The sequence below is a fragment of the Trichoderma virens genome, assembly GCF_000170995.1.
Source record: "Trichoderma virens Gv29-8 chromosome Unknown TRIVIscaffold_3, whole genome shotgun sequence".
Taxonomy (NCBI): Eukaryota; Fungi; Ascomycota; class Sordariomycetes; order Hypocreales; family Hypocreaceae; genus Trichoderma; species Trichoderma virens.
The window spans coordinates 245,345-271,874 of NW_014013746.1; the positions used below are offsets into that span (position 1 = coordinate 245,345).

Consider the following 26,530-nt stretch of genomic DNA (forward strand, 5'->3'; position numbering starts at 1 on the left):
CCTAGGTTAGTAGTACTGTAGTATTATGAAAGTCCACTTGCCACCTACTAAGTACCAATTGATGCTACCAACACCAACAAGCTCGTCAAAGTCTGCCATCACCAACTTGAATGTTACCTCAATACTACAGTTGTGTTGCTAGCAGATACCAGCAAACGTGCCACAAGGTACTCGTACCTGCTGGGTGATCCCTATCTTGGTTTTTAAGCTTAGTGGAGAAAGCAAGGCGGTGGGCTTGTTGAGTTCCACCGCAGCGCCCAATCACTGCCCGTCCTCAGGCGTCGGAGCTACATCATAGAGAGCCCGCTGTAATGCGCTAACATTGAGCAACCCAGAACAGCAATACAGGGCGCGTGTCGGCACCTACAAGATGGCGTGTCTACTAATCAAAAGAGTCATTGAACGAATCCATACCTTACGCATCCTCTTCCGCAATCAGCAGCCCAATTGATGCTCGCATAGCGTCATGTTTGTGCGAGCACCCATACAAAGCTGCGGTAACACATTGGACCTGTATTGAAACAAAAAATCCATTGAGCCCTTGCACAACAAAGCCGATTCCCGAGACAGACCAATCCGCGACAGGGGCTCAGAACAGATGCACCACCAAACATGCCTTATAGGTACCATGCTATGAATTAGGTACTACAAAATACGAGCACATCAAGTATTCTAGACTCAAACAGAATTGAATAGACAAGACAATTACCCCTATGCAAACCGCCGAATCTTTTGGAATCTTCCAACTACCACGGACTCAACTCACTTGGCCTACAGCGCGACTCTCCCCATGTCAGCCCATCCCCACACAAATAGAACCCGTTCAAGCTTACTTGATCCGTTCGAGCAGGTATCACAACAAAACCGACCCACGCCTTCAAAAAGGGTCCTCTGAAATCCCCCCTGAATACAATCCATACAACCTTGAACACTGCCCTTCAGAGAGCTACGCGTGCAGTACGGATACCTTCATTCTCAAAAGGTTACGCGTCACGCCCGGAAAATAAACCTCCGTCACCCCATCCCTCTCGTTCCCCCGAATCAATATCGCGAATTCCCCGCCTCGGTATAAACCCAAAAAGCACACACCTTTCGTTCCCCAAAGCGGGCAATTCCATGCGAGCCAAAAGCATAGAAAAACACGTGCCCCCCGGCAATAAACCCGCCCATGCACAAACGGCTTTAACCAACCCCCCCTGGTCACCCAGCTTCGCCACAACAAGCTCCGTTACGTGTAATCTTCCAATCAACGCAAGTCTTGGCAAAGCTTCAGCCACACTTCATGTTGTCATGATTCTCTCAAGTTTGCAAAATCACTTATGACGTTTTGCCTTCTTTTAGGCCTCCCGCCGCCCCCAGTTGTAGCACCTCGGTGAATCTAAAATCCAATTTCCTCATCTATTCAGATCTTTTGGATTTTTAGGGTCCCTTCTAAGATGGCCCGCCCGATGACGTACTTGATAGACACCGCGCGAATGCCGTGAAACGGGAGGTGAAGCCGGTGATGTCTTTGAACGCGGAATGCATGCGGTCTCGGATCCTCACTCCCGGTGAGAGCAGTAGTGAAACAGAGGACTCGGCATCTCTTATCCGTCGAATGCATCTATTATATACTTCACATATATATCGGTACTTATAATAGCAGAGTCAGACATATGTTAAACAATGCATACTAAAGTGCCAAAGATAGTATTACAATTGCGTAAATGCGCATCACAGCATCCCCACCTAATACAACATCCCAACGCAACAGGTGAATGGAGATTCTATAAACGCCATATTTTACAATGGCCATCACGTATTAGGTAGCAAGACCAATCAAAATTTCATCTCGCGCACGAAAAAAAAAAAATCCTCATATTCTTCTTTCTGCTTCCTTCGAAAAAAAAAAACACACTTCTTTCCACCTAAATGCGCGCACAGCCTTGTCATAAATGGACTCCGCTCAATGTCCTGCCAAATGCCCAACACATAAGAAAAGACAAGAAAAAAGTTACAAATACACAACAACTCAGGTATACCGAACAACAATCCCGACACACTGGATCAGCTTTCTACCAGTTTTGAAAGAAAAGAGAAATGAGAAGAAGAAAAAAAAAAAATGTACCCCGGTCTTTCTGATACCACATCACGAAATCCCACTCCCAGATCTAGTCGAGGCGTCTGTGTGTATTTGCTTCATAACAGCCACCACATGAGGGCAATATACGACTTGCAAGATCATGCTAGACGAAATACAATACAAAGGAAAGACGAGAAAAAAATAGAGAAAAAAAAAATTGCCATATAAGGCATGCCCTGACTCCCCATCTAGCGTAGCAGTAGCGGGCCGTAATGGGCAGAAACTACTTTGACCAGATTTCGTAAACGGGGGTTATTAAATAGGCTGAATGATATCTGATTTGCGCGCTTGATGATTACAACTTGATGTTGGCAAAATACGGCGATGCCTCCTGTATGGAAATGAAAAAAGATAATGACAAGGCTACCAAATCGTGCCCAGTCGAATCCATGGAGCCGAAACTACCAGAAAGTGACGAGATTAACCGGAACTTCTGGTTTGCTCCGGCGTGAATTCGTAAATTATTTTGCCTTTTGCTTCTCAGGCACATCCGTTATCGATCATCTCCACCTCGGGCTTTGCCTCGTCTCCTGAAAAAGTCCATGACACGCTTAGCAGCTCCACTGCTTCCCTCATGGCCTCGGTAGTCTCCCTGGTCGTAGGCGTCCGTAAATCGCTTATGGCTCTTCTGCAGCACTCCTCGGCCAGTACCAATTGCTCGCCCATCAAAGCCTTCAGATTGAGTATATCCGTACTGGTATGGTCCCTGCCGAGCCCCCGCAGGAGGTTGGCGCATGTCAACCGAGGTCTCAGAGGCACTGTTGAGGTGTGCACCTTGCTGCATGTATTGTGGGATCGCATTTGGTCGCCTGTCTGCTGGGGCTAGGTTGTGATTCTGGTTCTGAACAGGCGGGGTAGATACGACCATATCTGGCTGCTGGCCATCGTAGCCGTTGTCGAAGAAAGGTGTGCTGCCTCCGTGGGTAGTGACGATTCGTCCTAGGTCAGCAGTGCGAGGGTTTTGAATGGGCAAGTCTTGCTCAGAGGGGTGGGCACTTCCGTAATCCTTAGGAGCGCTAAGGGACTTGAGAGAGAAGGATGCGGGAAGAAGCGAGAAGCGGCGGCGCTCCTTTTTGTCGATGGAGTCTTGGGAGCCGTTGATGCTGCCACTCGCCTTCTTTCCAAGGCCAAGAGTAAAGGACCGGCGAGATGCCTTTGAGTCTATCGAAGGCCGCGAGCGAGGCTCATCTCCCGCAGCCATGCCCGTATTGGCCATGCTGATGGGAGGATACTTTTTGGCCTTTTCGGCCGACTGCTCCGACTTCTTTCCTTTGCGTCCAAACATCGATCCACTGCGACCCAAAAGCTTGGAGCCGATTTCTCCTATCGTGTTGGACCTCTTGTGTCCCTTTCCATCACTGCTCTTAGGCTCGTTAAAGCCTGACATCCTCGCAAACTTGGGGGGAACGTTGGTGCTGGTTCGCCCTAGAGCATCATCCTCGGCAGCATTAGAAGGTTGCTGAATACGGCCTTGAACATTGGTATCTGCAATGGTGGGGGGGACAGGTTGGCCATAATTGCCTCCAGACTGTAAGCCAAGAGAAGTGGCAGACTGCATAGAGTTGCCAGTACGGGGACGAGCGGTCGCCACAGGAACACCAACGGCATACGTGTGGTCGGAAGTCGCGCGAACGTCCCGCACAGGGCGAGTTGGCTGAGGGATTCCGCTTGTTTGTCCCGTAGCTGGCCCTCTCTTGGACTGTGGTCGTGCCAGGTTCCTGTCGTCCAGCGACAAATCTTCCAGGGCCGGCTCGTGGTGATGCCGAGAAGTCGGCCGAGCCTGGTGCCTGGACACTTCTTCGGTACCACCTCGTTGTGTCTGAGTGACAGGCGCAACGTACTCGACCTGGACGGTGCGGCGCTTGGCGTCCTTGGATGTGCGCTGGGTAGGTTCGGTGGGAGAATCGATCTTGCCGTGTGTCTTTGCGAGACCACCAACGACAGCGGGCTGGGGAGACTTTTGCTTTGGTGCCTCGCGAACAGAGGCGCTCCTCGTAACCATAGGGGCCTCTGCATAGTCTGAGCCTGTGGCGCTGACGCTTTGGACTTCGGATGGCGAAGTAGTCGAGCTTGTGATGAACTCGACAACGTGGGCATATTCGCTCAGCCAACTGTGGCGAGCAACCTCGAACAAGTCAGCTCGCTTTCTCGGGTTTGGCACGAGAATTCGCCTCAGGAGGTCTCGAGCATGAGGTGTCACGTATTCGGGGAATGTCAGTGGCGTCGTGACGATGTACTTGTACAGAAGGTTGATATTATCGCCTTCTGGGTTAGCAGGATCGTCGTCGAATGGCAGGTAGCCAGCAAGCATGGCGTACTGTTTTGTTCACAGAGTCGTTAGCAGCCTGAGTTTTAAAAGAGAATTGCATTTCTCACTTACCAAAATGACACCACAGCTCCACACATCAACTTTTCTTCCGGTATACAACGAATCGCTCACCACGAGCTCGGGCGCGGCATAACAAGGGCTTCCGCAGCTCGTCTGCATCAAATCGCCCTTGCGCATGCCGTTGGGCTTCACCTTGTCTATGCCCAGCCTCTTGACATACTCGCGATCCGACAGATTAAGCTCCTCCTCCTCTGTCAACTCATCGTGGGGGTCAAATGTGTTGGCAAAGCCAAAGTCAGTGATGATGATGTTTCGGTTGCGATCCAGGAGCAAGTTTTCCAGTTTGAGGTCACGATGAACGATGCCCTTCTTGTGGAGGTAGCCAACTCCAGAGACTAACTGAGAGAAGAGACGGCGCGCCGAATTATCTTTCAAATAACGATGGTTCAAAATGTAGTCAAAGAGCTCGCCTCCAGATGCATACTCGAGAATAATGCCAATGTATCTATCGGTTTCAACCATGTCTATCAATCGCACAATGTTTGGGTGGTGGATGCCGCGGAGAATGGTAACTTCGCGCTTAATCTTGGCCAACCGCGACGGGTTATGGCCAACAGTATCTCTTTTGATGAGTTTGATGGCAACCTGTATATCTCGTTAGCATCAGTTCCCAAAGGCTGTCCCTGCCAGGTACTGCCGGTGATGGGAGCGGGCAAACTCACCTGCACATTGCTATCCTGCTTCCATCCAAGCTTTACTTTGCCGAATTCTCCCTCGCCAATGGTATTTCCTAGGATAAACTCGCCAAACTTGGTGGTTGCCTTGTTGTTGCGACTGTGGTCGTGTCGACTTCGACCGCCTCGTCGCTCCTCGGAGCCAGCATTCATGGATACAACGGGAGGGGGTGCCGCTGGGTCGTCGTCGTGGGTCGAGTTGTGATAGGCAGCGCTTCGACCGTTTGCCTCTTCGCCGTTGGAAATCACCCGGTGCAGGCTTTCGCTAGCCTCACGCGAGGGTTTGGAGTTTGTTGTTGTCTGATGAGTGCGGATAGGGACGGGGATGGAAGAATGAGCTTCGGCGGCATGGCTGCCTCGAGTGCTGGTGGGCTGGGCTGAGACCGAATCCTGCGGCATGTGGTAACTCTGGGCCCTCTTGCTCCTGGCCGGGTCGGCAGCGCCGTTTGTGTCACCGCGAGAGGCGATCCGCGAGCCATCAGCCTGCCCACGGCGCGGTGAATTGTTCATCTTGTCGCTCGAGTGGGCGGGATTGTTGGACGAGGTTCGTGGAGGGGCGATGGGCGCAGTCGACAGGCGGTCAGCCCTCGAGTGCTGGTCGGCCGCACGAGTCGCGCTGGTGGGAATGCGGGAGTTTACTGGAGCGCTGGTGTCGGATGCAACGGCGGCGCCTGGGCCGCTGGACTTGCGAGAGGGAGGACGCCTTGACGATGGTGGTGTTGATGCGCTCTGGGCATTGTGGATTTCCCGATTGGGGGAAGAGTGCGTCTGCGTGTATTGGCGGTTGGCGGATGGCAGAGAAGACGACAACGCGGTTGGCTGGTGAGGAGGGGCCGTTTGGAGAGCAGCCGACGACATCCTTCCGCGTTGCTACGCGTGATGGCCGGCCCACTAGGGGTCAGTTCGACGGCTCGCTGCGGAGACGGCGAGAGAGCAGCTGAGATGAGAAAACACGGCGTTGCCTCGTTGTGATGCCGTTGTCAATGTTTTTGGAGTCTGAGAGACGGGCGACGGATCAAGGCCGTGTATTAACGATTGGAGACGGCCGATGAAACAATCTTGAACTCTCTCGTCAGTAAAAAGAAAAGAAAAAAAGACGGTCCAGCGGCATGCAACCTTGCAAGAGCAAGCAGCGGACGCTTGAGCCTCAGCAGCAGTAGCGGCTGGATGGTGTTGAATTAGAGAGGAGGATCGGAGAGTGAAAACGGGTCAAGAGCCAGACGGCGGCTACTAATCAACGAGGTGCCGTGCTAGAGAAAAAAAAAGGGCGGGCCAAAGAAATTGAAGACAAGGACCAGGACAAAGCAAAGCAGGCTCGCGGGAGTGAGGAGTGGCCAACGAAGCAATTGTGCACTATTTCATGGCCCGTTTCGACGACGGCGAAGACGACTTGGGGGCTTCTTTTTTCCTTCTTCTGGCTGTTGTTTCACAGACGAACGTCGTGGTCCAGCAGATGGCAGAAAAGCGAGTCCCCTGAGTGGGCAGGCCGTTCGGACGCGCGCAGGGCCAAGGGGGGAGCTGACAGGGTTGTGCAGAGTAGTGTAGCAGTAGGGCAGGATGAGCTCGGATTGGGTGCCTGTTTGGTCCTTGATTGTCCCCGTCTCTGCTGCCGATGAAATGGAGCTGGAGAGATTGATCAAGGCGAAGGTGTTTTGGAGTTTTTGCTACAGCAGTCCAGCACTGCACTGTACGAGTCCGGTAGGTGCTGTAGCTTTAGCGACTTGAGGCCCGGGCTGAGCTGAGCTGAGCTGAGCTGATCAATCTGACGAGGTTCGCCGCCACTGCAGCTGCCGGTGAAGCACCTGTAGTATTGAAAGCTCGAGGTACAGGTACAGCTTCAGTTGATTGATGCCAATGTCAACAGAAGACAAAGAGGGCGCCGCCAGATCCAAATGAAAATCTAAATTGAATCCAATTGAGCCAATTCTAATAATACTGAAATCCAGGCCACCCCCAAAACAAATCAAAACAAAAAACCACAGCCGGGCCAGCCAGCAGCACGCACACACACACACGGGCACAGCTAATCTTGCGGTTGTGCCACAAAAGTAAGACCACCCGCGCCTTGGACTATTTACACTACCGTGCGTGCGGCCAGCCAAAGGAGATTGGAGGCGGCTCAGCAAAGGGCGGCCGAAGTCAAGCTGTCAAAACCGCAAGAGTGGATGGCCAAGGGCTCAAGGACCAGCTTCGCGAAATTGATAGCGCAGCACGAGATTGAGACCCGTGGACAAGAAACGCACAACCGCTGGACCCGCGGCAGCTCAGTGGGCCTTTGTTGCGGCTGCCCGTACCGGTACATTTCGCCAGGTCAATGCCCGTACTCAGCGCCTCTGCTCGACGCCTTTCCATCGTCCATCCGTCTCAAGTGAAGGCTGCGCATCGTGGTCGAGATACCTGCTGCCGCGCTCATCTGGCAGCGACGGTCGAGGTATCTAGCCCAGCCGAAACGCGCTAGGTAGATTTCAGGGGGGCCCACGTCGTTCCTGCATGCATGTACTAGTACATTTTACAAGCAGCATGCATGATTGACTGGCTGGGCGGGAGCGTCACGATGCGGATGCTGAGATGGAACCTCGCCCAAATTAGCTCTCACGCAGCAGCAGCGAACCCTGCCGGCATTGAAGGGGAGAGAGAGGGAAAAAAGGGAAGGCTGGGTCGCTGTAACAGCGCTGATTTGCATTACTGCAGCTGGCTGGCACTACGAGTACGAGTACCGACACTACTCGTACAAAGAAAGCATCGATGCCGAGGAGGCAAATAACAGGCCAGGCGGTCAATGGAATTAACTACCGTCATCTTACCAGTCAGCAGTCGACGAGCAATGAATCATTTGTGCACTTGATCCAAGAAATAGCATATCAGTTAAGCAATTGGAAACGGGAACAGACAGAATGGCCCCAAAAGTCAGCAATGCCCAGCCCACGACATCATCATCGCCACCATTACCTACTGCCTAGTACCTACTCTTCCCGTCCCTTGCTTACTGCTACTACTACCTGGATAATATGGATTTCCATTATCCTTCGGTGACGCCGCAAACACCTCAACTGCTTTGGCCTCGACGCAAGGGGTGGCCCCGTATTAGCGCAACCGTGGGATCCATGCAGCCCTCTTCCCGCATACTATTAGGTACGAGTACGGAATACTAAGGTATAGGTCTAACTGGTAGTAGCATCCATATTTCGTACAGTGACAAACAACAAACAAACAAATAAACAAACAAAGACGACGATGGAGACTTGTGCTCGCTCGCTCGCTCGCTTGCGCCTGTCATTGAGCAGCAACAGGGAGCCAGAGATGAAGGGATCCCGCCTGTGCTTTTCAATTGTACTGTAATATCACTCGCAACACGCGCATACAGAGACACGGAGACGGAGCTTGAATCGCGCTGTCGCCTCGCTCTCTCCCTCGCTTCCTGCGCAAAACCACCACCCCCCCGGCAAGTTGCGCTGGGAGGAAATGCGGGCGGCTAGTACGAAGCACCAATCTCGATCCCGGCTGTGAGATTGCGATGCTGCGCGCTTTAGAACCATGCCGAAATCATGGGCGGGTTTGCACGTCTTGCACCAATCTCGCCACGCACAATCATATGATTTGCTCTTGTCCCGTCCCGAGGCGGTCGTTGATTTGCGGCCGATGAGGTGAAATTCGGCCTATCGGGCTCAAATTGCATCACGTCGATTTGCAATTGTGCATGTGAGTATTGCCAAAGGTGCTTATTGGATGAATCGTACATCTAGAGCAATACTTTTATGCACAATGATATCTGGAACATGCAGGACATGCCCATATCGGCTTGTCACCAGACAACCAAGAAGAGGAAAAAGAAACATGATAAAGCTTAATACATTGTCTCAGCCTATCCCTCCGGCCCAATAGCAGCCGTCTCGTGTGACTCGCATCATGTCCAATTAGTCCAATTCCCCATCATTACAGTTTCTGTACCTGCATGACCGATGTTACCCCTGTTGTTTTTGTTTACATGCGGCTACCCTATTATTTCAACCCAGCATGAAGCATTGAAACCTTATTGCTCTGGCCCACGCCACACGACATGCTCACCTACTCGATCTGTCCAAGGTGCTATTATTATCCTTTCTTCGCCTTCAGCACCATCCAAGTTCGGGCCACAACATACGAGCCAAATGTCCCGCTTTTCCCCTTTGCGAAGCGGACCCGAGACAACCTCACCCATCGTGAAACCTGGTGGCACATCCCCAATTTCCACATGTGCTCTCTTTCTCGTAAAACAATGTTTCGTTGCAATAATGCTCATGAAACACTCTCTTCTTCCGTGCGGCTTCTTCTATTTTCCTAGGTTTTCTTTTCTCCTGTCTGATGCAACGCTAGCAAAAGTACTTGTACATAAAAAGGATCCGGTGCGCTTTCGTTGATCCACCGCATTGTTTGCGGCGCTCCTTTGTTCATCGCATTGAGGCCGGAAATGAGCGACTTGGCTTGGTCGAGTTAAAATAGCTTCATCTTAACTACCTTTCGCTCGTAGTGGATTACGGAGTAGACACCGAGCACAAAAGGCGCCGGTTCGGTGAGCTAGAGGCATTAGCAAATCACTACTACGAGTACGGAGCGTCGGTCATAACGAGTAATGGTAGCACGCATTTATTACGGTTCCGCAGGTGAGATGGTGGATAACCCATGATATTAAATCTTCGATTGGCATCTGTGCACACAAATAAGATCGCCTGACTAGATACTAATAGGTAGATACCCGTCCAAATCCATCTAGCGCGCCAAGTTTGCCATCTCACCATCTCGCGGGTGTCTTGCATGAAAATCTTTGGCTTCAAGGGCACTCCCACCCAATCAGGGCATCGACAGATCCTTGTCTATTCCCAATGTAGACAATAACAATGCCTTTGGTTTCTTTTCAAGGGAGGCTTCCTTTCATTGTGTCTTGGATTCTTTCCTGTACGGTCATGGAAGCGCCCAGGGGTGAACAGATCATCCGTTGGGTACAAGAGCGTTGCATCCCGTCCCTGAATCACACTAGCAAACGACCGATATGGGCATGGCATCGACAAAATGTGCGCTGGTGACCGCATCTGTCATCTTGCTTTGTTCTTCTTTTGTAATGTTACTGCTCTTCTTGCGACCTTTATAGCTTGATCGAGATGTCGTAGATATCTAGCAGCACCGCAACGCCTGTGACGGTTGCCGTGTAAGCCAAGAGAACTCCCATGGCCACAACAGGTGTTGCGTCCAATGTTGGGACAGTCATATTGACCAAACCTGTCAGCAAGTTGGCAATGAGGAACACGGCCAGGCCGTTGCGATTATATGCCTTCAACACAAAGCTCGTGGACGCTTCATAGGCTTCTTTTTCAGATCGCGCGTCCGCGGCATTGTAAAATGCGGGGAAGAAGATGGTGTCAATGACACAGAAAGCTAGAATCTGCCAGCAGTTGAACGCCGCTACCCAAAGGACATAGGGCAGGTTGGCCAGCCGACGCGAGACGGTTAATCCAAGCCCAAAGTTGTAGCTAGTGACAATGGTGTACAGCACGGTCCAGATTCCGGCCCAGACTGCAATCGTCATGAGAAGCGTGTTTCTTTGCATGCCCGCGGTTGAGTTGCTGCTTGATGTGATGCTCCGAGGAATAATGAATTTGCCGAGATCCTGTCCGGCAAGAAAGATGGCGAGATAGCCTATGAAGCTAAAGATGCCCTCCCGGTTCATGGAGATGAGATCTACTCTTGGAGCGGTGAGAACAAATGCCTTGAGATCCGTATTCTCAAGCAGAGCTTGGTACGTTCCCACAAGGAGTAGAGCCAGTGCAGCATGTGAGGGAATAATATCAAAGATGGCCTGAAAGATGGCCACAAAAGGGGGAAGAAAGCCCAGGGTGAAGAAGAAGTTCCAGTGGACGCCATATTCCGAGACGTGCTCGGCGTACTCAAGCCCCTTGACGCTGAGAAGGCGAATGAAGCCGAGAACCAGCAGCGGGATGGAATGGCGGATCGACTGCAATAGGCGAGTGACCAGCGAGACTCGGCAGCCCGAGGCTCTCTCTTTGAGAACCGGACGAGCGGCAACAATGCCGGCTGAGAAGACAAACGAGCCAACGCCCATGTCCATGAGCGACGTGCCCCAGGTTTCCACCTTGGCAAACCGTCGTGGGAAGAGCCGGAAGTCCACGGCAAGGATTGCAACAACGGTGGTGATCATCATGTATCCGCGATAAGTCGTGAGAAAGGGCTTTATGCTAAGAGCCGCAAGGGGCCCCGAGGCGACCTTGGACTGGGCATTTGGCGGAAGCCTGGGCCTTTTCTTTGAACCCGTGGTGGATGAAGGGAGGAGCCATATCAAAAAGGCCGGCGCAAGCAGAAGCAGATTCAACAAGACTGGTGAGTCGGAATAAAGGGTAGTGGCCAGCAGGAAAGTGCCAACAGTGAGTGAGAAGTCGACGACAAACCCAAGGACTGAGTACGGCTTGAAGAAGGACTGTCGGGCCTGAAGAACAGACCACAGAAGAACCGCTGCCTGGGCTCACGAGTTAGCATCTACAGAGTCCCTAAGCAGCGCAAAGCAGACGATGCAAAACTCACGGGCGCGACGGCCGTCACATAGCCGATCTCCGAGACGGAGCCTCCCGTCAAATTGGACACGAAGTCCTCTTTTCGCTGCTTGTAGCTCGCCGTACTCGACATGATGGCGTTATTTCGGTTGGCTCCTGAAAATAGCGACCTATCGCATGATAGCTGAATGACAATGACCCAGAGCAACGGACAGCAAAAAGCAAAATGCAGGCCTCCAACAAGCCCGAGCGCTCGACGGTATTTCTTTGACGGCGTTTTGGTGCGCTGTCAACCTGGCCGGTTGTATAAGCCAATCAGTTCGCGCTTCGTGGACAATTCTCGCCCATAATGGGCCATCACGTGCGCGACACCATCAGTCATCCTATCATGGGCTGGCCAGATGAATGACGGTGCTTCTTTCAACAAACCAACAATGGCATAACCTGAAACAAAATAATAACAATTAGAAGAAAAAATTTTGCATCAAAAGGCCTTTGATGATGCAGAACCAACTAGAAGGAATGAGATCGTTTCCATCTCTTTGTTCTCCTTGTTGGGACGCAGCGACTTGCAAACCGTGCGCCTTTGTCACAAGGGAGCGATATCGCCCATCATCACCAACGATGACTGACAGCTCAGCCGCCACGTCACGTCTATTGACCTTTGTAATGTGCAGGCCAAGGAAAGAAGAAAAAAAAAAAGAAGTGAAAAAAAAAGAAAACAAAATCCGTGCGTGAATGGGGAATGGAAGACTAGTTTTGCCATTGATGTGAACGTGGCGCAATCAAAACAACTCGGCATGTTGTTGCAGCCGTCAAAGCCTCCCGAGATCAGATCTAGAGAGAAAAAAGGGGCTGGGTCATTGCGATATAATTCGGAATATTTCTCGAAAGATTCCTCGCATTGTAGCTTGTGTTTCATTGACCATTCTGTGTTACGTTCAGCATTTAGCATACTGTTCAACGCAGAAACGTTCATCTGTCTTCATCATGTCCTTCTCAAGAAACCGTCGGCACCGTCGCCCCATCATTATTGAACCTATCCAAACAGGTCATGCAAATCTCTTGGATAGACCACACAGGTTCTCAAGACGGAGACTTAGCCCCCTGTCGGGAGCCATCTCAGCAGATGTTCATTCTCTCAACTCAGTCGTGCCTGGTTTTGGTAACATGAGGAGGGAGATGCGATTCGCGGAGAGACAGGCACTGAGAAAGATCCGTATACCGGACGCCACATCCGCTGTGGTACCATTCACAAATCCAGGGGTTGAGCCTGCTTATTATGGATCATGCGTGCGACGTTCGATTATCGTCGAGTCACCTTCTGCAAGAGGTCATCACATGCCTGGTGGAAGAGGTGGTATCCCTTTACCATGCTCCCCCGGTACTCTTCGAATGTCGCTTTCTGTCACTCTCTCGGCCAATGTCACACCAACATCTCCCTCTTCTGAATCTGACATTCGACGGATGCAGCTTGCGGATATTCAGCGATCACGCCTAGAACTTTGGGAACAAGGACCCAAGAGATTCGGCCGTCTCGAAGACGCAGACGTGTTTGTCAGGCCACTGCCACTCAAAACAAGTCATGAAGACGTCAGATCGCTGTCAGAAGATCCAGGCACACCATCTACTACGTCTTCATCCTCCCCTTTGCCATCTCCCGCCTTGCTGTCTCCAACTTCGACATCATCGAGGCGGCTGTCTGTCCGGGCAATTATCCACTCAAAATCACACTCACCCATTGGACTGAAGCGCGAGTTTGATCTAGATGCATTGAGAGCAACGATACCAGATCCTCTGCCATCTCCTCGGTCACCAAACTTCAATGCCGAGGCACTGTTATCCAATTTGGAGCCATTGAACAGAAAACGACGGGCGTCTTATCCACCGGATGCCGCCTCCATCGATGCAAGTGGTGTTGAAGAAGAAGATGAAGACGGAGAAGAAGGGCGTGATGGCGATGTAAGAAACACTGCGAAAACCGTCACGTCTCCTCGACCCAGCAAGCGGCGGCGATTCTCAGCTCAATCTATTGCTGTGCCCATAAGTAAGTTTCTTTGTTTCTTTCTCCCCCCCTTGCTTTCCTCCAAAGAACTTTAATTAACAAAAACGACGCAGATGTCCAATACGCGCGAGCACAGTTACCAGCGTTGGCTGCCGTCATCATGTCGGATCGAGTACTTCGAGGAGATACGATAGAATTGGCATTGCCTCATCCTCAGGTGTGGCCCGAGACGGTAGCATACGTCTACACGGGAGAGTCACAACTTATTACAGAACAGATCAAGGAGAATATCCTGTATCTGGGTGGAAAGATTTAAAAGGGGTTTGGCAGCAGACAAGGGTACCTGTACTCTACTGCGATGGGCGGCGATTAGCGAGATTCCGGTTTTTTTTTTTTACTTTTTTAGAGTTGCATAACAAAAGCGTGTTTTCTTTTCTACTATTCTCTATTAGATTTCATCAATTTCCTCATTAGATGGCGAGAAAACACTAAATTATACTGCGTTAGACCTTGAATTTTCTAAGTTGATGTAGGTTTTCCATCTAAGATGAACCATTATTTCACTGTGAGATATACACTTTGCTGCCTTGTCTTCCATATCCTTTTGGGGATACTGATCAAGCACCCATATACCCGGCAATCTGAGTCTCATTCTTCCTCAGGGAGAATACCAAAATCGATCATCTCACGCGCTCTCATACTACACCTTTTCATAAGACGGCTGCCCTCGGGACAAATCCACGTACACGTCAGAGTCTTGAATATGATGATATATGACTGCAGGTACCTGATATGTAAGGTAGGCCCTTCAAAAATCCAGCAGGTCACAAGCACCTATAGAAAGTATAATCGCAATCACCACGCGTCTTCGTGTTCTCGTTATTCACAATATGACGATTCACATAAACACTGCCACAACCTCCATCACGCAATTAATACTCCGCAACATATGACCAATCCTGCTATCTCGCTGTGACACATCACTTCGTTTTTGTCAAAAGGAAAGAAAAAAAAAAGAAAAACAAGGCACCACACTCCTCGTTCCTAGCGCCCACCCAATCATCTCAGCCCATCACATTATTCCCCGTAAGGCTATCCCCCTTCACCGCGCTGAACAAATACGATAATACAGCCCGCCCTCAGCTGAGACATCGCCGCATGGGAAGCACGAGGTGGCCAAAAAAAAAATCGCACCCATCTTTAGCTCTTACATAACCATTGGGGCTAAGGCTTTGCGGCCGTTGAGTAGCGCGCCCTCCAGAATTACGAAAATACGGAGAAACCTGGTCCAAGTTGATAGATCATCCCTCGATAGCCGGATCTCCCGTCGTCATTGCAATCAATTGCTGTGGGTGACGCGGACGAGGGTGGTCCATGTCATGAGCTTCCCTCGTTGACAGGGCTGAAGGGGCACACACACTCTCGTACTCGCACTCACACTCACACTACTCTCATTCCTCACACAGAGATGGCTGTACTACTAGTATAGTAGTTGGTCATCGGCTATTGATTGTTACGACACTTGTCTAGCTCAATCAAAACAGGGAACTGGAAATACTGGTTAAGCTGAGAGGGGAAGGCCTTGTTTGCATGTTCGTCTGCTGAATTGCCTCGGGATACAACACGGCCGGCTAATGTAGAAAATAAGATGAGTCAAGTGGCCTAGTGTTAGTCGCTTCAAGCAGCAGCAGTAGTCGTGTGCTTTCTGCCGCCAAGTCATGTACATGGATATACATGGACAGGAGCATTCGCAATGACGGTAGCAGTTTGCGAAATCACAAAACGAGGCCATCCATGACACGTAGGTTCATCCACGACGGGCAATGCAATGCAGGTGCAGCAAAGCGTTCCATGTAATCTGGAGCCTGTATACTAATTTGTACGTTTGCTCCATGCCGCATATGCATGCTTGATGCCGGATTCCAACATTTCGGCATCACGATGTCTTTTCCACGCCCCCTCCATCTCCATCCTCCCCCATCTCAAAGTCCCCTTTTTTTCTCCTCATCTTGGGATCACGGCCCCCACCGCTCAAGGCTAGCTCGGTTGAATATGCACAGAATATCGTCTAGGCAATGCACACCCCCTCTTCCGGGGCAATCCTCCATCATGATGCCACGATCCATGACGGCCAGCAAGCGAACGCCTCACCTGAAAGGCGATAAGCCCCGACTTTGCCTCTGCTGTTCGTCGACTGGGGGGGAGGAAGGAGGAGGAGAGGGGAGGGGAGTGGAGATTCTTCTTTTTCTCTCCCTGTCATGTCCACTCAGCTAATCTGAACTGCCTCGCTTCTGCTAACTCACATCACTCACTTGTACAGCATTCGTACTCACAATGCCCACTGCAAGCCATGCTTGCTGCGGCAGGCTGGGTCACATTATAACTGACAGAGTGAAGGAACAGGAGATGGATGCGCAAACGCAAGCGAGGGACTGTCACCAGGCCCATGTCACTGGCTGGTCAATTGAGAGAAGCTGTACGAGTTAATTCCCTCTCTGTGAACGAGCTGTAATAACTCGACACGACCGAGCCGCCTTCACGTCTCGACAACTCACAATCATGGCGGACATGGGATGGTGGGTACGTGTCTGGCAGTTGACGGCCTGCCACATGTATGCTAGCCCGCGTCTGCGGCGCCGGCTGAAGCCAAGTCGAAGCTTGCAAGGGCACTCTATCTTGCCTACTATAAGCTGTAGATGCGCTCGTGCTCGTACGTGGACAGCGATCGCTGCCGCGCCTTCTCTGCCACCTGCAGCTTTCGGCCCTGGTGGCTGAGCCCAGCTGTGCGAGCGAGATGCTTGTATACATGTAAGCAAGCGTCCGTATCAGTCCGTCAGCTTAGCAGATACTGGCGGCTGGATAATTGTGCGTACAGTACTCCGTAGTTGAGTAGATAATAGACGGTTAGTCGAGTCGCAGCGTCTTTTTCCCCCGCGTCTGCATGGTGAGCCGACTACGGAGATAAAGGCGACTGCGATATACAACGGGCTCCCTCTGGTGGATTCGAAATGGAGCTCAGTTGCTCATATGCCTGCGCGAAACATATCCGGGGAGCCGCCAACTGCCGCTACCGCAAAAGAGGATTGCGAAAAACAATCGGAGGGGGAGTCGCTCGGAGGGCCGCCTCATCGGGGGGTGAAGGGCCGAAGCGTTGGACATTCCAGTGGCTAGTGCTGGCTGTAGTGGTCAAGTACTGTACTGCACGATACGGTAGGTACTAAGTATGGCGTTGCAACATGATGCGATTCCATCTCCATGTGTCGATGCAGTTTGTTGTTGGTTCCAGCGAAGGATTTTCTTTTTTTTTTTTTTTTCTCCCTCCCGCACTGCAACCCTCCTCTTGCGGAAATCAAGGAACAGACACTCCGTTTCTAATTAGTAGCTTCATCTAGTCGTTGGAAGTCGAAAATGGCTCCTGTCTAGCACTTTAGCCTTCCGGACGGACCGGCTCGTCGGACACCGTTTGCTCGACGGTTCAAAGTTTCTGCTTGACAGTTATGAACTGAGTGAGGCTGCGGGTTTAACTTCCAGCCAATAGCCGAGTCTGGCATGTGAGAGAAGAGACAACAGCGCCACAGTAGAAATAGGCAATAAACTTGGCTCCAATCCATACGAAATAAAACAAAAAAAGAAGGAGATGTGAAAAATTGTCATTGGACAGTGTCTTGCAGGGTAGGCGGGCACGCCAAGCGAGTGGCACAGCGAGAGACACTTATGCGGCGTCTTGACGACTCAGGTTGAAGAGCAAGCCACCATGGCTAGGCTCCAGCCAGGAAGATTTGACCTGTCAACTACAGATGCAGCCGCATCCAGTTAGCCGGCAGTACATGAGCAGCTACTCCGGAGATACTTGTGGCCCTCAGCACGAGTACGAGCACAGGTACAAGCACAAGCACAAGCACAAGCCCAGGCAAGGCACAGGCACAAGCGCAAGCATCATGTATGCGACACATTTCGTCTGTACACGTAGCCAAAGCCCATTCATCCAACGGCTTCATGTGCTTTTCCCCCTTCCCCCACCAAGCCTCCAAGCGATGACCAAACCATTGAGCGAAGGACAATCTCCGGTCTTTCGTGGGGGAGAGGGACGGTAGAAACTAGGCTAGCTGAAGCCGAGACCTCCACCGGCTGCGTTGTTCTGCGCTGTTCTGCCCTGAATCTGCTTACTGGAACACGATTGATGCAAAAGAGCGAAAGCGAGATACGACACGATGCTAATGCATCCAAACACCAAAGAGTGCAGTACAGTATAGTACAGTACAGTACAGTACCGTCCCTGTCCAAGCATGTGTCGACGGCTTCAATGGTAGCAGGGCAACACTCGTCCCAACTAGGGCCAGCCACCTGAATCAAGTAGTCCTCGTAATGTAATTAGGTATTAGTTAGTAGCCACGGCGCCGGTCTTTTTCACCCAATTTTTTTTTTCTTGCTTCTTTTTCAAGTCAAGCCAAAGCCAGTGCGTCTTCCATGGCCTTCTTCTAGGCCCTGGTGGTGGTGCGAGTGTGTGATGTGACAGCCCAGCCAGCATGCATTATCCCGAGCAGCTCTCTGTCGTTGCTTCGCTGGACCCTTAATTTGTGACTCCGAAAAGACTTGGATGTGGGGGCTGGCCAGGTATCTCTTGTCGTCCTGTCTGCGCGTTTGCCTCGACGACCATGGACAGACCATGGACAGGCCATGCCTCGACGAGCAGGCAAGTCCGGCTCGAAATGGTGAATGGAGCGCCGCTAAGGCCAGCCACGCAGCTAAAGCTCGCCCTCTCTCCGCATTGGAGGAGGGGCCGTCATTTCGCAGCCATTTCTTTTTCTGTGCTCGTACCATTTCTTCCAAGGATGGTTTTCTGGTTTTGCTTTTTTGTCGCCGCTCGCTTACTGCCGCAAGCCAGCCGCCCGCCCGCAAAAAGAAACGTGTTAGCCCGGGAAAACCAGCAAATAAAGCGTTAGTATTTGCGTGACTGATTTTCGACTACTGCTTCTGTCGTGCCACGAAATGGTGGCGGCGGCAAGTGGTGCATCGCGATTGAGCCCAGTCATGAGGCTGCATATTGATGGATTGATGAATGGCAAGGGCTCGCTGTGGATTACCTAAAGGGCTGGGCCCTGCATATGGCCAATCCCTGCACACCCTTGCCTTCCGGCCCAAGAAACAACCGCCAGAACCAAACCAAATACGCACACAAGGCCAAGGAAATACTATGTATGACATGAGACGTGAGACGACGACCTTGCACAATACCAGGCACAGCATTTCATGGTTGGATGCGACTTTACGCCGACCAAAGCACCCCAAAAGCTCCAATTACTCCGAACCATCGCCGCTTCTCGCACTATTTGCGGACGGCCAGACCCCTCTGGGCAACCGCAATGTCCCGTGTCTGCCCGGTTTTGTGGATATCTGAGAGGAGGGGTGGCTAGTCGTGTAGACTTGCAGCCTCATCGGACGCTGCAAATCGCAGATGACGCTCGCCCTGTCGGGGGTAGACTCGAGTATGCATGTCTCAGCCTCAGATCCGATCTGGCGAAGAACAAGAAGAAAGAAAAAAACAGGAAAAAAAACAAGAAAAAAAAACCACCCCGTCCATTGAGTAGTTGATGCCCCATCTCCATGGATGATCCCTGATAACCATGATCCGTCATCGATGGAAGATGGAAGAATACTAGTCGTCGCTAATGTAAGACATCTCTAGGACCAAAGAATCCCCTCATCACAAGCACAGAGCTCTTCAGCTGATGGAGACGGCGCAACCCCAGCGGCCGCCAGCAGCGCACAAGCCAATATGGGGTGCGGAGCCGCTTCTGCTCGCCGTGTCTCACCGTCCGACTCCATTCTCTGCCCTATGTATATACGCTTGGTTAGCTATGGACTAGTCCTTGGCTGACTGTATATATGTATATATATACTCGTATGAGTACAGTAGTACATACTGAACAGCAGGTAGGGGTGCCTCCTGTTAGTGCGTGTATCGGTCGGTACTCGTCACATCATGATCATCAGCGACGCGCGCGAGCTCGGCCCCAGCGGGCACATCAATGGGTCTTGCGTTCGGCACGAAATAGCTCGAAATAGGGCCTCAGATCAGCCCCATTCGGTAGCCTTAGTCGGTAGACGGGTCAGCCTGGACCATGACGCTGGATCGCACAGCCTCCCTCCTTGCTCTCCAGACGGCCTCACACCAGTTCCCGAATTGGTCCCAATCTGTTCGATTCGACTCAGCAGCACGACATCAGCTCACACTGGAATCCCTTCAAGTCCAGTGACCAAAGGTTCATGTGGCTAGCCGCCACAAGGCGCTGAGAAGGAGGGGGGTTGGCTGGCTGTATTGATTCCTCTTTGGGCTGTCTGCTTGCCTGCTTTGCCCGCCAGGTCGACAAAGGCTGCCAGATGACCTTGCCTTCGCTTCTTGCCGGCATACATACAAGGGGAGATTGCCTGCGCATCATCGCCCCAGGTTTGACGTTACAACGCGGGTACAGTCAATGGAGAGATGCCCGCTTTGAGAGGGCGTTTATTTTCTCTTTTGGCAGGCAACAGCCGCCGAGAGTGGGCGTGAAGGCGAGGGGCATGTGCGTCTTTGTACACGTACGACTATGTATAGTACTTGATATATCAGGCGTCACTGTCATTCCCCAGCTCCATCTGCTGGTACGAGTACCTCAGCGCGTACGGTAAGGCTGCTGCATCCTGACGAAGAGGCAATCGCCATTGCTCATTGGGCGCTGCAGAATACGGCGATGGGGCTCATCCATTGGCAAATAGTCCACTCGTCTTCTCCACCGCGTTAGCTTGGACCTGCGTCTGCACGCTGCATGGTTGACGGAAAGCGGTTTGGCGTGTGGCAGCAACAAGATGCGACGACAGGCTACCAGCGAGACTAGCAGAAGGGGAGGGTGGTCGCATCGCAGTGCATCGCATCGCATCGCATCGCATCGCATCGCATGATATCCACGTCTCGTCCGGTCTGCCTATCCAAGCGACCTGGCTGCTGTCCAGCACACGGCTTCGTCTCTGCCTCCCCTATTACATACATTAACCACGCAATCCTTCGAGCCAATGGCCCAGAACCATGCAATGCAAGGTACAACAAGTACGAGCGTTGGTGAGAGGTTGAATGTCCAGCTTGTACCGACGAGCCCACTTGGCCAGTGACTTGCATGTACTTGTGGTACTTGCGCTGATCAGCCACCCCACTTGCCTCAGCCTTTTCTGCACACCCCTCCCAGCTTGGGATTCTTACTTGCACTTCTCCCCTCCAATCCCCACCATTTTGTCAATGCCAACGACTTGTTGACGGAACAGAATCAACAACACCAACGACAACAAATAACGGCAGCTGCACGCTCTCGCACCAATTATGCACGCCGAATCCTCAGGCCCCGATTAATCTCCCCCAGCCTCTCCGGCCGCCAAAAGACGAGCCGAGGGACGCGAGGCATCGTGATCGTGGTCCGGCTCAAAACTCGCACGACCGGCTATTGACTTGAAGGGGGGCGCCGATCAAAAGCGATTTTAGCCCAGCAGGCCATTTGCACATCACGTCCGATTGAGGCCCCGTCAAGCATTCGAAATGGGCTACGCTCATTGCTAGCAGCTCCGCTAGCATTGGAGTAGGCGTTCCTTATCGACGCTATAGCTTCGCGTAGCCGATGTGAGCTCTCATTTTCACTTGGACTATTTCCTCATTCCTAATCCTACGTGATAGCGGCCTGTTCGAGCACAATCACGAGCTCACCGGAATCCAGCGCCACCACAAAGGCACCATGTCACCTCGTTACCACCCTGCCTCGCTCCTGTGCATCATCTCATCTCATCTCTCTCGCCCTCTCTGTGTCCTTTCTCGCCCCCCCTCCCTCCCCATGACCCCGAGATGCACAGCCCTGGCGCCCTCTCTTCCAGCCAAGCGGATTCTTCCTCGGCTGCTGTCGTGTAATTCCCCATGCATACCATCGAGATCTCCGCACATGCAAGAATTACATTGCCTTACCTCGCCTTGCCTTACACGCTCCCCTCCCTCTTTTTACCCCTAGTAGCTGATAACAAGACTCCTACCTGCTTTCGCCTGCCTGCCTATCAAATCCGCCGGCCGGTATTTCCGCCAACAACCATTGGCCCTCTTTTCCCCCTTGCTTCACCCCCGTCATACATGCTGTGCAACTTCAGCACTGCAGACTGCAGTCATAATCGCATACGTAGTAGCACCTCATTTGAGCTGCGTCGCGCTGCAACTGCACCTCGCAAAGTGAGCTGGAAGAGCTCGTGTTTCGAATAGGACGGCCGGCTGTGCCTTTTGCTTCCTCTCATCCTTAGCCCCTCCATCCCTTTTCTCACTCTTTTTGCCCTTTTGATTCATTTTTTTCCAGCTGTCAATTGCTACATACCTATAGGTACATTACACATCATATTGTTCGCCCCCCCCTCCCCCGAGGCTGGCCCTCTCATTAGCCCAATCGCTCGTAAACGACAGCACCCATCTCACCTCACCTTGCTTTAGATTGAATTGCGTGGCCCGGCCTTGCAGCTGAAGACGTGTATCGTGGATATGGATGCCAAGTTTCTCATCTAATTTTTTTTTTTACACATCAATATTTTTTCCAATACTTCTTACTAAAGATAGCCTCCCCCCCGTCATCCAACTGTCATCTGGGCATCCCATGGTGGCGACCAATAGCAGTACACCGTCTTGCACCCGGCACAGCCTTCAACCCCCGTCATCGGACCAATTGGCGTCTAGCAAGTGAGACAAGGCAAACCTAAATTGCCATGCGTTTGTTGGAAAGCCCATGTGTCACCTTGTCAACGGTTCCAGATGTCTCGGTGCCACATGTTGTGTATGTATGTCACTGTCAGAGAAATTACCGATTCTATTCCAACGACAAAATGTGTCGTGTTTAATGCCATTCTGTGTGATATGCTAATCCGGGCGACTTTCATCTTTTATTTTTGTGAATCCCGTCCTGTCCCTCGCCTCCGCCAATTCCGTTCCAGTGAAAAGATGTGAGGAAAAGAAGAAGTAGTAGAAGAAGAGGTAGTAGTAGTAAATGAAAAAAAAAAAAGAAAACAGAAAAAGGGCAGTCTAAGCAATCAACGCCTGATGGGTCAAATCTCAACGCCACCTGTTGTCAACAGCCCTGAAAGTCCCTGGCATGCCCTGGTGGTCCGGTCACACACCACGCAGCCCTAGAAATCAACCCAAGTTTCCATCCGTTCCGTCCATTCCGTCCCAAATTCCGTCCCATGTGTTTCCGTTTTGCAAGCAGAGCCCATTATTCTGCTGCAGTAATCCCGCCGTGACGCAATTTGTTTGTTTCCACCCCGCCCTGAACAGCCCAAAAAAAGAACAAGGCATACCTTATTTACCATGCCTAAAGCTCATGATAAAAGGAACCAAACCCAAGATCCCATGAAACATGTCATTTCTCGTAGCTCGCGTAAAATCAAATCCCGACTGGACAAGCAAGCCAGGGGAAATGGTCCTTTTTTTTTTTTTTTTGGAATAATAATATATATAAAAAAAAAGGCCGCCCAAAAAAAAAAAAAAAAAAAAAAAAAAAAAAAGAAGCAAAATATATATAGAAGTGGAGGTTTCATGACTTCATTACTCAGAGGTGTTGCTGAATCGCATCGAGTGTGGCTGGTCGTGGTTATGTTGCATGCCAGAGTCCTCGTGCTTTTCGGAGGCGACCCTGATGGGATTGTAGGAAGTGCTGGAATCGTAGGCAGCGTATCCACGCTTTTCCCACGCCGAATCCTGCTCGGTCCGCGTCTGCGTCTGTCGTCCCTTCTGACGGACGTTGTAGCGGATGAGCGAGCTAGCACCAGGAGGAGTCGTCAATACCTTTGATGGTCGTGGCGCCGGCGCGAGCCGCTGCGCATCATTTGCATCGCCGTCAGCTCGACTGCCCCAAGACGTCTAAAAAAAATTGAATGTTAGTTTTGTCCATGTTTCTTCTCTTCCAAGACAAAGCAGGTACTAACCATGTTAAGAGTAAAGAGGGCATAGAGCTTAATCAGCCCGTGGAAGTATCCAAAGACAATGGAGACAGGAACAAAGACGACGTCGCTGGGGTTTCGCAACAAAAGTCCCATGAGCTTGACGAACTTGGTGAAGGCGAACATGAAGATGAACTGGGCCCAAAAGGCATAGTGTCGGTATTGCAGATTCCACTCGGCCGTCGCCCACCAGCACGAGGCAAGCAAAAGCGGGTCGACAATGAAGGCGATGGAGGTAAAGGTCGCGAAGTGGAGGGCGTATGTGCACCAGGGCTGTTGTCTATGTCCAGGTCATTTTCGTTAGTACGCTCGCGCTATTTTAGCTATTTTAGACGGCTCAAAGGCCCAACTCACCTCCACACGTGCCGCTCCTTGACCAGACTGGTCCAGTTGCTTCGCCAGTTGCTACGCGCCCAGCGGGAGCACTGATAGAGGAACTTGGGGCCGTTCTCCAGAGTCGTTTCAATCTCGCATTCGCGCTCGTACTGGATCCAGGTCTTCCACTGATGGCTCACCAGCCATCGCGTGACAAAGTTGTCGTCGTCAGCATTGAGGATCCACTTTCTCCACTTCTCCGTCTTGAAGCCATCGAGGAAGTCGTGGCTCTTGAGGATGGAAGATCGGTACGCTCCCGTGCGGCCGGACATGCAAGATGTGCCGCCATCGATGTTGTGCGTGGCTGAGATCTCAAAGTTGCGGCGCTCAATGTATGCGGCGCCGAGCCAGTTCCAGATGCGCACCGACCAGGGAGCTGTCCACTCACGCTTGACTCGCTGACATGTGCCAACGCCGCCCATCTTGGGGTCCTCGAAGGGGGCCAGGATCCATGGCATCAGCGTCGACGGCCACGACACATCGTCGTCGGCCATGATGGTGATGGGTGTGCTGACGCTGGGCAGAGCCTCGCAGACCTGGAGGCGCTTGTTGGCAATGGGCGTGTGCATGACACGGACCTTGGGGTAGTTGAGAGACCTGGCCAGCTCGTCGAGCGCCCTGCGCTTGTCATGGGTTGTGACAAGAATCAGCTCAGCAGGCTTGCAGGCCAGGATGCTCTGCAGTGACGGGCGCAGCTCCTCAAACACATTATGAATGGTAGGAATGATGACCGTGACGTCGTCGTTGGTAAATGTTGGCTTGTTGGGGATCGGCTTCGACTTGTAGGTCCAATGGCTGACACAGTGGACGAGCAGCCGGACATAGCGATGCAGCCTATAGCGTAACAAGCATTAGCTTTTGGTAAACTCAATTGAAGAGAACGAGGGATAAAGGACAGCTAGGAAAAAGCCAACTAACCAGAGGATCCAAAAGATATATGCCCAGAAGGTTGGCGATTGCCAAAGATCGGACTCGACTCTAGGCAATCTGAAGGTGACCAGGGGCGCCAGTTTGGCTGGCAGCTCGCTAAGAAACCTGTCCATGATGTGGGGCGGCCAGGGTTGCTGGGATAAGATTTCTCTTGTCGCGTATACCAGGGATCTTTATGCTTTCATGGGGAGCTCGCTCGCTGCTTGGCTTCTCCAGCTGGGAAGAGAAGAGGACAAGGTGCTGAGGAGAGAGAAGAGAGGAGAGATGGAGATTGCGCGACTAGGTAAGATAAGAGGAGAGAGGACGAGGCCTGTGTGGTTTTATACGGCACAGGGCAGGGATTTCCGTCTCCCGTTTCTCACTCAATCTGCAATCAATTGGAGAGGACCAAGAGCAACGAGAAGAAGAGAGGCACGCTGTAGGCTGTCTCCAACTTGCAAAGGCCCCCGGATTCTCGATTCTGCCAGCTGCCACCGCGCGTGAGGCGAATTCCTGTTGCCAAGTGACAAGCGAATGTTCTAACCCAAACGGGGGGGCTTCCAAAAGACCAGGCAGAAGAGAAGCCAATTGCTGAGGTCCAGACCGCCAATGCGTTGCAAAAGAAGGAGGAAAGAGGCAAACAATATATGTACAGGTTCCCCCTTTGCAAGGCGAGGCTTGGTGGGGAGCAGGAAGGAGGCCGGGCGAGTCAAGATGTCAAAGGTCAAGGACGAGGAGGGCCACGAGCACCGGGAGAAAAAGCGAAAAAAAAAACACCAAGTATAACGAACGGGGAAGAGAAGCTGAGGGGCTCTAGGAGACAGACTATTGCATTGCAGAGTCCGAGCAGCCTGAATAGCCTCTGGGGAGGAGATATTAATTAGGGGAGGAGAGGAGGAAGAGGTCGTGAGGGAGAAGAGCAGCATGGCAGCCACGTTGATCGACTCGACGGCAGTTATATACCAAAAAGGCCCATACGATACTAGAGTACCTTGCAAGACCTTACGATACGACGAGTGGTGTAGACTAACCGGCCCGGCGCCATCAAGCATGCTTCCGATATGACCTAGGCCAATGCCATGCATGAGCACGGAGACGGAGAGGGTCTGCTAGCTAGCACGTCGAGGCCAGATGCATGCCATGTACCTACACAAGTACAGGACTGTAGCACAAGAGATGAGGAGGATGTACGAGTTAAGGTAAGGCAGGGTATTATTGGCAGCGTGCAGGGGCCACGTAGGGTAGCATTTGCCCAAGTGAATCTGGATGGCGCCAAAAGGTGGGTGGATGGCTGGCAATGGACTGGCCTGTGGTGCGTAGTGCAGCGTTACTGTATAGCACATTACATTAGTTTAGCGGAGGAGATGGGCGGCGGGGGTACCTGTAGGGTTCAATTGGGCGCTGTAATTTGTACAGCCCAGGTATAGGTATTCATGGCAGACAGACGGAGGGGGAGGGGGGGAGTGCGCTTGTCCGGGGGCGGCATGGACACGGAGCGCCAGCGTTGAGGATTTTGGGGGAGGGGTGCGA

The 26,530-nt window shown here is 51.8% G+C and overlaps 4 protein-coding genes across 4 annotated transcripts; 1 reads left to right on the forward strand and 3 right to left on the reverse strand.

The window, feature by feature from the left end:
- Positions 1-2,615: 2,615 nt before the first annotated feature.
- On the reverse strand, positions 2,616-5,922 carry TRIVIDRAFT_189022 (Ca2+ transporter; the record flags this gene model as incomplete). Its single annotated transcript, XM_014104623.1, has 4 exons — positions 2,616-4,439; positions 4,503-5,096; positions 5,174-5,856; positions 5,895-5,922. The coding sequence occupies 4 exons, from the start codon at positions 5,920-5,922 to the stop codon at positions 2,616-2,618; spliced, it is 3,129 nt and encodes a 1,042-aa protein (XP_013960098.1).
- A 3,910-nt stretch (positions 5,923-9,832) lies between these two features.
- TRIVIDRAFT_84967 (uncharacterized protein) lies at positions 9,833-11,863 on the reverse strand (the record flags this gene model as incomplete). The annotated part of the gene is made up of 2 exons (XM_014103885.1): positions 9,833-11,686; positions 11,752-11,863. The coding sequence occupies 2 exons, from the start codon at positions 11,855-11,857 to the stop codon at positions 10,305-10,307; spliced, it is 1,488 nt and encodes a 495-aa protein (XP_013959360.1).
- Positions 11,864-12,714: 851 nt separating this feature from the next.
- TRIVIDRAFT_61862 (uncharacterized protein) lies at positions 12,715-14,045 on the forward strand (the record flags this gene model as incomplete). Its single annotated transcript, XM_014103886.1, has 2 exons — positions 12,715-13,771; positions 13,843-14,045. The coding sequence occupies 2 exons, from the start codon at positions 12,715-12,717 to the stop codon at positions 14,043-14,045; spliced, it is 1,260 nt and encodes a 419-aa protein (XP_013959361.1).
- A 9,276-nt stretch (positions 14,046-23,321) lies between these two features.
- Positions 23,322-25,134, reverse strand: TRIVIDRAFT_61863 (glycosyltransferase family 2 protein; the record flags this gene model as incomplete). The annotated part of the gene is made up of 4 exons (XM_014103887.1): positions 23,322-23,636; positions 23,702-23,996; positions 24,071-24,925; positions 25,010-25,134. The coding sequence occupies 4 exons, from the start codon at positions 25,132-25,134 to the stop codon at positions 23,322-23,324; spliced, it is 1,590 nt and encodes a 529-aa protein (XP_013959362.1).
- Between the last annotated feature and the right edge of the window lie 1,396 nt (positions 25,135-26,530).